The sequence below is a fragment of the Chelonia mydas genome, chromosome 7 (assembly GCF_015237465.2).
Source record: "Chelonia mydas isolate rCheMyd1 chromosome 7, rCheMyd1.pri.v2, whole genome shotgun sequence".
NCBI classification, from domain to species: domain Eukaryota; kingdom Metazoa; phylum Chordata; order Testudines; family Cheloniidae; genus Chelonia; species Chelonia mydas.
Genome location: NC_057853.1, coordinates 9407542 through 9419551, shown reverse-complemented (window position 1 = coordinate 9419551; position 12010 = coordinate 9407542). Strand labels below are relative to the sequence as shown.

The 12010-nt window shown below is 42.5% G+C and overlaps 1 protein-coding gene across 1 annotated transcript in view; it reads right to left on the bottom strand.

The window, feature by feature from the left end:
* Positions 1 to 5589: 5589 nt before the first annotated feature.
* Positions 5590 to 12010, bottom strand: part of LOC102930500 — a 51520-nt gene continuing 45099 nt past the window's right edge. The window contains exon 11 of the mRNA XM_043550984.1: positions 5590 to 5833. Within this exon, the coding sequence (XP_043406919.1) occupies positions 5638 to 5833 (196 nt within the window). The 3' untranslated portion in view covers positions 5590 to 5637. The remainder of the gene's footprint in view (positions 5834 to 12010) is intronic.

Sequence of the window (12010 nt, the reverse complement as noted above, 5' to 3'; positions counted from 1 at the left end):
CAGGCTGTATAACTTCACCCAGAAATTTTGATTGAAGTGACTTGCTCAACACCACACAGCAAATGCACGAGAAAGCAAGGGATAGAACCAAGTACTCCTGGATCATGGGCCAGTTGCCTCAATCACAATACTGCCCTCTCTCTTTAAGGAACGGACCATGTTGAGGGTACTCCAGCAGTACACCTCCCCATGAAGAGTTTCTTGGGCCATTGTGCCTCTCTCTAGGAACACAGGGGAAAGGGTGACTGCTACACCAATCTTTAACTTTCTAAGTGGTACAACAGGGCACAGGCATGGCAGCCCTATGCTCATACAGTCCCTGAATAGAAACTGATCTTCTCCCTTATTAAGTTACTCCTCAGATCACGAGAAAGGATTTTCCACAAATAGCTTGCCACCAGGTCAGACAAACTTAAGAAAGCAGTCAAGGCCAGAACGCAGCCTAATGCAGGCCTGCTAGGTGACCAGGTTACATTTAAAAGTGACCCACGCAGTAGTGTTTGGACAACCAGGCTCTGGGGCAAGACACATTCCACAAACGTTTCCATCCACGGTGCCAATGCTCAGGGGCACCGGAAAAGGGGGGGGCCAGGGCCCCGCACTTTTTACCGGCCGTAAGAGTGAGCGATGCGGGGAGGGGGCGGAGAGGAGGGAGCAGGGGGACGAGTCTTAGGGGGAAGAGGCAGCACAGGAGCAGGGCTTCGAGGGAAGAAGTGGCACGGGGCGGGGGGCTTGTGGAGAACGGGCAGGGCCTTGCGGGGGGCGATGTAGTGTGTGCGGGGAGGGGTAGTATTCCTGCCTACGCTTCCACAAGATTCATTTTCCTGCACAAGGTGAGAATTCCATGCTGAGCCGGCGCTAGGCATAAGCAGACTAAGTAATTGCTTAGAACCCCAAAAAACTCAAGCCCCGCCTCCCCCATTCGCTTTTTATGATGTGTTGGGTGGGGGGGCAAAATATTTCTGCTTAGGGCCCCCAATGGGCTAGCATAGCCTCTGATTTCATGCAAATCTAAACCAATGGGAATGCATCCACCTCCACTGTTAAGGCAAATACTCTGCCACTTTCACCATCCATTTATTACCGAACCAATCCTCTATAGTGGAAAAAATCCCAGTGAGAGGATACTTCCCTAACTACCTCTGGATAGGGATTGCTCTGGGGGAACCATTACTGTCCCACTCAATGGCAAACCTCTGAGCTGGGCTGGGTAGTATTAGTGTCCCTTTCAAAAGGCACAGGAATAGACCACTGTCCTCTGGGAACAAATTGGAGACCCTGGGGAAACACCTTCAGGAAGGATTCTACTTAAAAGGCCCAGTTAATCACCTAAAGACCCAGATGAGCTAAAATTCCCCTATTTGTTGCAGACAACAAAAACCCTAGAGAGGTCTTACACCATGGGTACAACTACCTAGCCTTAAAACTGGTGCTGATCATAATGTAAGCTAGGTCCTCTGAAATGAGAGACCCCAGTCTCCACAGCTCCTGAGGACAAAGTGGGAGAGAGGACATTTCTTTAGCAGGAATGAGCTGGAGCTAACCTGAGGCCAGCAAGCTATACTGATTGGAGTCTATAAAGCTGAGTCGTAGACTGCTGGCCAATCAAACAGGAACGCCTTTCATTGATCCTATAGAGCTGCTGGCAGCCTTTCAGGACCAACAACTAGCTGACGAAGGTAGACACACACCTCACTGGGATGTCTAGAATGAGTCTCTGGGGAAGTTACACAAGTGGGCCTTCCTAGGTCCTACAAGGCTCAAAATCCAGACTTCCAAAACAAATTCAGATAAATGCTAGACATGCACAAGTCCATAGGTCCAGATCTAATGCATCCGAGGGTGCTGAGGGAATTGGCTGATGTGATTACAGAGTCATTAGCCATTATCTTTGAAAACTTGTGGAGATTGGGGGCGGTCCCGGATGATTGGAAAAAGACAAATATAGTGCCCATCTTTAACAAAGGGAAGGAGGAGAACCCAGGGAACTACAGACCGGTCAGCCTCACCTCAGTCCCTGGAAAAATCATAGAGCAGGTCCTCAAGGAAACCATTTTGAAGCACTTGGAGGAGAGGAAGGTGATCAGGAACAGTCAACATGGATTCACCAAGGGCAAGTCATACCTGACCAACCTGATTGCCTTCTATGATGAGATAAACTGGCTCTGTGGATATGGGGACAGCAGTGGATGTGATATATCTTGACTTGACTTTTGATACAGTCTCCCACAGTATTCTGGCCAGCAAGTTAAAGAAGTATGGATTGGATGAATGGACTATACGGTGGATAGAAAGCTGGCTAGAGTGTCAGGCTCAAAGGGTAATGATCAATGGCTTGATGTCTAGTTGGCAGCCAGTATCAAGCAGAGTACCGCAGGGGTCAGTCCTGGAGCTGGTTTCATTCAACATCTTTATTAATGATCTGGATGATGGGATGAACTGCACCCTCAGCAAGTTCGCAGATGACACTAAGCTGCGGGGAGAGGTAGATATGCTGAAGGGTAGGGATAGGGTCCAGAGTGACCTAGACAAATTGGAGGATTGGACCAAAAGAAATCTGATGAGGTTCAACAAGGACAAGTGCAGAGTCCTGCACTTAGGAAGGAAAAATCCCATGCACCGCTACAGACTAGGGACCGAATGGCTAAGCAGCTGTTCTTCAGAAAAGGACCTGGGGATTACAGTGGACGAGAAGCTGGATATGAGTCAGCAGTGTGCCCTTGTTAACAAGAAGGCCAATGGCATATTGGGCTGTATTAGTAGGAGCACTGGCAGCAGATCAAGGGAAGTGATTATTCCCCTCTATTTGGCACTGATGAGGCTACGCCTGGAGAATTGCATCCGGTTTTGGTCCCCCGCCCACTACAGAAAGGCTGTGGACAAATTGGAGAGAGACCAGTGGAGGGCAACGAAAATGATCAGTGGGCTGGGGCACATGACTTATGAGGAGAGGCTGAGGGAACTGGGCTTGTTTAGTCTGCAGAAGGGAAGAGTGAGGAGGGATTTAATAGCAGCCTTGAACTACCTGGAGGGGGGTTCCAAAGAGGATGGAGCTCGGCTGTTCTCAGTGGTGGCAGATGACAGAACAAGGAGTAATGGTCTCAAGTTGCCATGGAGGAGGTCTAGTTTGGATATCAGGAAACACTATTTCACTAGGAGGGTGGTGAAGCACTGGAATGGGTTACCTACGGAGGTGGTGGAATCTCCATCCTTAGAGGTTTTTAAGGTCAGGCTTGATAAAGCCCTGGCTGGGATGATTTAGTTGGGGTTGATCCTGCTTTGAGCAAGGGATTGGACTAGATGGCCTCCTGAGGTCTCTTCCAACCCTGATCTTCTATGATTCTAAATGCCCTACCTCTCTCCTCCTTGCCCTTCCCCACACATTCAAAAGGAGAACATGAAAGGTAGTAGACTGGAGGAAGACAGGCTCTGGATCCAAATAGCTGGAGCTCATTAATTAAGGGAGAATTTGAATTTTGAAAAATGCAGCCTCTCATTTTGGTTGTCTGGGATTTTGTTTTGTTTTTAAAGTGACTGTGTAGCTTGTGAAATTCCCAGAGTATCCATCTTGCTCTGAATCCTCCGCTCCCCAGAACAGATAACGCCCAGGCAGCTGAAATTCAAGCTTCCCGTAATAACTTACCAACATGCTTCCATGTTAGCCTGGAGGGACCATCTCTAGACATGAAAGGTTAGTTCAGTCTTCACGGCTTACTCGGTTCTTGGTCTGGCTGCTGAGACTGAAAGCAAGGAGTTCAATTACAGCGCCAGTGGCGACTGTGGTTTGTGCTTCAGATTAGCTGAAGTTTGCTATTTTACCCTTTTGGTAGGAGCTGCAACAAGCTGTTCACCAAAGGTCCAACCCATGATATACAAGCCCCTCTAGGATCACTTGGAATTACTCCCGATGAGTTCACCAATGTGTGCACCTTGGGATGAAAAGCCAGCCAGAGAGATGAGAGAATTTCACAAAACCCTCCAGAAAATGACACGGAATGAGGCAAGTGTGGGAGCTAATAGAAAGGCAAGAATTTGTGAGCCCAGAAAAAGAATAAAATGTTTAAGTCCTTAATTGTTTTGCTTGACAATTGCTCCCATAATTAAGCTTTCCAGAAGCTTAGGAGTTTGCCAAGCATTGTCAATAAAGTAGATCATGCACACGAGGCAAGTTTTCCAAGCCAACAAGCTCTAGTCTTAACATCAACACTCTCCGGTAAAATGAATCTACATGAAACATGAAATATTTATTAAGTATCAATGGTCTCACAGAAACCTTAATGAAGACAGGTATCTTCTTACACTTTATCCAGTATGACAATACATTGGCGAAACACATAGCTAACAACATGATGGTGAATGTCAAGTCTGAAACAATTATAGCAATTCACCACAATAATGGGTAGCCAGCGTGTGGACATGTAGTACTAATAAAAGTAATGACATCCATCCGCAATTATTTATGTTACAGTAACATATGGCTGCCAAATGAAAAACAAATGGCAAGGATTTGCAAGTGAATTCTTGCAAATAAATTTTCTTTAATCACAGAGGCTCAGCTTAAAAGTCCTCAGATGGGAGACAATATAAATGCAGAGTACTGTCATTATTATTGTGCCATACTTTACTGTCTCTAAACAATGAGCCTGATTCTATTGCCCATATGGGTTTTTCCACTGATGTAACTGCATTAATCATTGGAATTATTACGGATTCACATCAGAGAACTTGCAGTTCTCAGGAATTTTACAAAAACAAAAAAAAAGTTTCAGTAAAACTTTGGCTCACCTTTGCCTGACAAAGGGAAAAAAAAAAGCCCAAGAATGCATATGCTTAATTTAAGCATATGAATGTCCCCATTCACTTCAATGGACTTTGAATCAGAGCCATTGTATTTGCAAAACATAATTCTTTGTTAAATACATAATTTTCTGGCAGAGGAGTGTATGTGTGTGAGTGAGAGTGTGTGTGTGTATATATAAAAATACTGTGAAAAATACACCAATAAATATAAAATGGCAACATTCAGGATCAAATGCAATCAATTTATTTTGTGAGGTCACATTTAATATTCGGGAGGGAGGCGGGGGGAAGTTAAACAATTCACAGATATCACTGATACAACATGAATAAAAAACACCCCCAAAAAAGCATGCAGCACAGACCAACTAATGTTTGCTTTAAAAAAAATGTCCCCCTGTTAAACTAAATACCAGCTGAGGCCTTACCTGTTGTAAACTTACCTACATTCTTTTAAGTACTAACTTCACAAAGATTGAATGCAGAATGTAAAGTCTCAAAAAATTCGTGAAAATAAAGGATTACGTACATTTTTCCTACAAAATTATTTCTAGACTAGATGAGTAGACAGGTCTTCAAACAACATTTTAAACAAGGAAGCACTGGTTTAACTATCTTATCTGTTTTCTGAAGTGTTTTATGCACAAACTTTTGAAAAGATATATTTTTATTTTATTTTATTTACATATAAAGAACCCAATTCTGCGAGGAACTCAGAATTCTTTGGGCGCATCTTCGCTTGTAGACTATGGTGAGAATCAGGATTCTTTCCTGTCTACTTCCCACTCTTGTGCTCATGCATTAGAAGTGCTACAACGAAGAAAGCTGCTCCGTTCTTTTCTACCACAAGCTTTGACCACCCTCTATGGCCAAATTGTGGCCTGTCATGTAATCTGAAGCTTCAGATGCCAGGTATACTGCAGCCGCCTGCAGGTCTGTCACTTGAGCCAGCTTCCCAGCAGGAATATCTGTTAGCCAGCGCTGTACCAGAGGCTTCAGATCTTCAGAATGGATGAGTGGCGTGTCTACAATTCCCCTAAAAATCACACACACACAGTTACATTTTTCATACGTAGCACTTATAACAATAAAACAAGTAGTGACGGGAATACAAAATGCCACTTCGAAAAGAAAACCATGAAATAATAAAGTAAGATCCCAGCTTTCATAGGTGCTGGAACTAGTGGTGCCGGTCGTCCTGCTGCTCCATCTCCTGGCTTGAAGTTGTTTCCATCATATACAGGGTTTACAGTCTGGTTCAATATCCCCACCGTACAAATTGGTCCAGCACCCCTGGACAACGTTAGACATCATGTAGCTTTGCTAAGGAGTTACAAACACAAACTTCAATCATGGTTGTCCCTTCCTGTCTTTCACGGTTGATAAATCGACTTAGCGGTTTCCTCTTAAAGAGAGCACTCATCGTTTGTATCGTTGGCTAACATAGGTGCCCCGTTATCTTCGGTTAGTTACCAGAATACCCAATTTACATTTTCCTATAGAAAACAAACATATCGTAGAAACAAAATGAGCACAACCAGTCTGTCTCTGCATTTTGGAAATGTGTTCCATTTACCAATTTCTTTTTTCATCAATGCACAGCCTAATGTTACACAACATGTTTGCATACAGTTCAGAAACTGAAAACAGTCCAAGTTTCCATACGCCAAAATACTGAAAACAAAATCCAGAGCACCTTTCGCAGCACTAAATTCACTTTAAGAAGAAAAGGGGGCAGGGAAAGGAAAAAGTTAAGCAAAATATGCCAAGTATAACCCCCCATTAAATAAATAGCATGACCAGTTACAAAACGTGTACTAAGCTGGATTGTTTTCACATTAATGAGCCAACTACAGAACGCATTAAAACTCTGCTAAGTTCATTTCCCTCACATGCCCTAAAAATGAGTGGAAACTGTAGAATGCACATTACAGTACTAATATTTGGCTGGCTTTGACGACTTTAACTGGAACTGATTTGTCATACTCCTCCTTAACAACATATTTGTATTTTGTGAAATGTGTCATTTTTTCAGTCCCTGAACAAATATATTTACATAACTGTATCTAACGAGGAATTACATTTAACTTCTCAGAAACGACAATAACTAAAACCTGAACTGCCAATTCCACTTCATTAGTGTGGTAGAAATGCATTCCAAATGTTAATAAAAATTCCAACATGCTGATAAATTAGCGCTTCTAAGGAGCATGTGACACCTTGGTTAACATATTCAACCTCAATTATATTTCTCTTCGGCACCCTGTTATCTGGAACCTTTGCTGGCAATCAGAGGTGCTGTTTTTCAGTGGCCAATTTTCTAGATAATGTAGCTTATCAACACTGTGGGTAAACTTGCCAATGAAATCAGGCTGCACTGAACCACACACGCTAATTGCATCTCTTTTTTATGCATATTTACAGACTGTCACTTCAAAGAAATCAGTGGCCCATTGAGGCACCCAGTTAGCTGGAAGAATTGCCTCTTGCAAATGAAAATTAGCAAACAAGCTAGTGATAAATATGAAATGAACAAAGTATAAAAATACCGTTTTGTTCTGAAACTTCATCATCCCAATTTATCCTTCCAAGGAAATAGGTCTGAGAAACACACTGGATTCTGGGTATGCGATTTACCTTTTGTTTTAAATGAAGCCTGAAATCTTCGATTTACCGCATTACTAGGTGGAAGGAATTCAGAATACCCCCAACATTTCCATTTCTAGTAACGGGACACACTTTAAATACCAGCTTTATATTTGCTTTTAATTATCAATAAAAACCATAACTATTCAGAAATGCTGAGCAAGGGCAAATTGATTGAGCTCTCACATAGTAATATAAAAATAGAATAAATTCCAGTATAACTTGTAGACAGTCTACTTATTTCTCCTAAGCACAGTCTCCCTCCCACCTGTTTAGCACTGGTTTTCTGGAGAGAAAACCGGAGTTTTAGTTGCAGAAGTGAAAGCTATGGTCCTAATCCTCCTCTCACTTGATATACACCTGTGTAAAACTGGTGTCTATCCACTGAATTCAATAGAGTTACTCTTGATTTACACCAAGCACTATATCTGTTGGCAAACATTCGCAGGATCTGGTTCTAGGTTTCCATGCCTCTATAGTGTTTTGATACCCTAATTAGCGAACGCTGGCATTTTTAAATGAGGGTTTTGTTTTACTAAGAAGAGGACCCAGATTAAGAAAAATAATATATGTATATTCATCAACCAACTTCAGACAGATAACATGGAGACTAAATATAGTCAGAGCAAACTATAAATCATTGAACCAGTGCCTTCAGCTGCCCTTCCTTTAATTTTGTTTCAAGAGGTCTGATGAAAAAAAATATCACAGGCAATTTTTATCGAGAGAAAAAGATGTAGCACACAACTTAAAGTTGCAAACACACATACTGATACTATAAATATTAAGCATGTCATTGATCGTACACATCTTCTGGGAAAGGCTTGGTGCCAAGTTGGGCAATTTAATGTTGTAGAACCCTTTTAGGCAGATTTTAGTTGGCTTCTAACCAGTTCCAGCAAAGACAAGTGCCAATGCATTAATTCCCTACCTCATCTAGTATGCTGTGCTGGGCCTATCAGTACTTTCTGTTGCATGTCAATGTTTTATCAAACTGCTGGTTCCTTAAGGTTAGACATGAACATCAGTATTCCATTGTTGATGCATAGAACAATTTGAGACATTAAAAAACAAAAACAAAATAAAATTGCCTAAAGCATCTCCACAATGAGAGAGAGTGGGGAAAAAATCACTTAACTGGAATTGTGTGTGTTCAATCCCCATATGAGCCGGGGGGGGGGGGGGCGCGGGGGCAGGGAACCTTCCCTCTCGGTGTAACTTGATTTCTTTCATATGAGTTATTAATTTGAATGAGTTAAGTACACTCCACTTAATCAGAAAATGTTTAATCAGGAGATCCACTTAATTGGGACCTCTCTCAAGGAATTACGTTTAAATCCAAAGATACTTAACAGCAATGACTGCTGCTTATTGGGGACAGTAATGCAGCTTAATTGGGAAGCCTTTGGGTGATACAGTGGTGCTTAGCTCTTTCCTGTGCTGCAATCTCACACTACTTTTGTGTGTGGACTCCCCTAGCAGTGGTTTGCACACCCTCCATAATTGGGGCACATGCGGAAATTTTGATTTGCTTCACCACCTCCTGTACTCCTTTCAGACCAACTCAAGATACTGGGCATCTTATAGCTGCCTCTAGTCTAGACAGTAGCTCAGCCCCTCTTTCATTGCACATGGTTCCTCCTTCCTACTCCATACACCTATCCAATAACATGACAGGCTCTGTAGTGCCCTGGACTGCAGATGTAGCAGGAGATCATAAGCTTGAGAATCTTAATATCCTGGAACCATGGGTGATGGCGCTTGCATGGGATCCAGGTTAAGAAGCTTGAGGCACCTTGGAATCTTCACAGAGCAAGGAGCTGACACATTCTGCTGGTGAAGCAGAGTTTATTAGTCAAGGAGGCTAAATAGCAATGCATAGAGATGGTGTTAGTTGCATGTGGAACCTGTGTTGTTTGGAAACTCAGGCCAGTTAGCTTCTACTGACGTTGCTGACAAGGTCTTCAGGGGAAAGACAACAGAGAGTGTTATATGAGCAAGCCAGTGAGAGCACTGATTAGCACAGCTGATTAGTCCAGGCTTACAGGACTGGCCTACTGTGTTGCTATGCAAATCAGAAGCTCCGCAGGATATGGGCTTCGAATCAAACTTCAGGGGACACATCTGACCCCCAGATGACTGAGAATTTTGGTTCACTAGGGTTCAGATTACCCAGCTTTGACCACAGTTGCTGTTCAAGGAACTTAGAATTCAAGCTCCAGCTCAAATTGCCCTAACCAAATAGAGTACCAGTCTGAAGTTCTCCCCCTTTAAAAACAAACTAGAATGAAATTTTTTGGGGGGAGGGGTATGAATGCAATTCAAAATTTGCAAAATCAAGCACGCAATCAGGACACCCCGAAAAAGCAAAGGTTCTCTTATAATGTCTACTCAGCCACGTTGCATATTTGTAGTATTTTCTATCACTTGTTAAACAGAAAATGTCATATGTTATTGATTGTTGTATTAATGCATGTGCTAACATTGTCAAGGCAGCTTGATTAAGTGGGGGCACTGTCACAGATAGAATTTACCCCTACTGTCCCTCAGGGTTTCAGCTGCAAGAAGGCAACTGTAAGTTGTTACCTGGACTCTACATAAGCCCCAGTGGTTGCTGCCCAACTGAATAATTGCATCCATTTCTCATTCTGGTCTTGCCCTCTCACCTGCCAGTTTCGTCCAGTTTTGAGGATGTGCTGTTCTCCCATAGATCCTCAAATGAGAAGATGCAACCATTTAATGCTGCTTCAGCTCTCCTCTAGTTGGGCTTCCTGCCACCAGGAGACTGGGCAGAAATTAAAAGTGGCCCAAGACAGGGTGAATCTAGCCCAGCATACAATGTGACCAATTAGGAGGCATTTGAGACACAAGGAGTTACTAAAAGTTTCTCTTGAAATATTTTGCAATTTTCCAGCTATGGAATGCTCCAATTTTCATCACCTTCATGTAGCATCAATGCCAGTTCTTTGCACTAAAATAAGTAATAAATTTTAAGGATATGATTCATTTAACTTTACATAATTAGCAATTTAGCTGCAAAATCAATCAACACACAATATTTTATTCTCATGGGACATTAACACTTATCTTTCCAGTTCAGCAGCTATTAGGTATTGTATGTTGTGTCTACTGTTCTTGATGAAGATGGGTTAATTTAATGTGGGGTTTTTATTTTTTTTCCCCTCACTTTGATAGTATCCGGGACAGATCTACTGGTGATCATAGGAATTTTGTCACTGATTTCAGTGGTATCAGGATGAGGCCCTATGTTAATAATATCATGTGAGAGCAAAATATAATATATTCATAAGATTCTGGCATGCAATGTCAAGGGCTGATAGGTTTTTAACACTGCCAATTGGATAGCGCATTGGCTATTTGTGATCTGGGTTGGATCCAAAGAAAATATGCCTTGTGAATCTACAAGCTAGGAATGAACTTCTCTCTCACTCACTCTCCAACTCCCCCCATCCTCAGTATCCCTCCCCAAAAGAAAGAGGCTGTACTGGTGAACTATATAAAATGTGAGGCAGGGATACCTGGTCAGCAAGAGAATTCAGAAATTCAATAAATTATGCAAAAATCCCTGCCATAACATTGTATGCACGGATACATTTTATGCACTGCTCCGATGCTATGTTTTATATGCTCATTTACAAAAATAAATTGATGAAAGCTGACAAGAAAGGAAAAGAAAAAAAGAGTGAATGTTGTCATGTTGAAAGAACGCTCGAGGTCAGATGTGACTATGTGGAGATATAAGGACACTGATATAGCCAGGATCCAACAAAGCACTTCAGCATGTCCCCGATTCCAGAACACATCACCATTCAGGAAGAAGGATGGACTCAGGTTTGTGCTTGCAAGCTTTCCTGAACTGGGACCCAAGTGCTCCACTATAAGCATCAGGCAGTTCCATTGACTTCAGCAGGAGTACTTGCCTGCTTAAAATAAAGCATGTGCTTAAGTGCTTTGCTGAACTGAGGCCTATGTGCACATTTCTGGGGTTCCATGGGGTCCTTTTATTGAAATAGTTGCATGTTATAATAAAGTCTATATGCCAGGTTCACTTCAGCATTCAGGTAGATCTGTGAAACCGGGCCAGACCCTCACTCTTCCACCCAGCAAAGCGTTCAGCATCATCAGTGGGCCAATTGCCCCAGAGAGGAACCGGGCCTGAAATTGTGAGGTGCTGAGCACTTAAAAATGAGTGCAATGGGAGCAGAAGATGCCCAGCACCTTGCAAAATCAGATTGTGAGCTAGGACTGGAAGATTTGACTCACGGGGATTGTGTGAACATATCTGTGGACACGCCAGAACCTTTCTTTAATGTACAGAATGAGACTGAAATATGTATTCCACGTTTCCATGTCAGCAGAGAAATGAATTTGAATATCCAGTCATTGAAAAGAACATAAGTGCATTTGAGTTCAACATGCAGTGTTTTAGGTACGTGCAGGTGCCAGCATGTATGTATCAAGAGCTCCTTACCTTGGTACATTGTTAATAATAATCCAAGAAAATCATGGACAATATACGCCTGATCCGAACCCCATTGAACGTAAT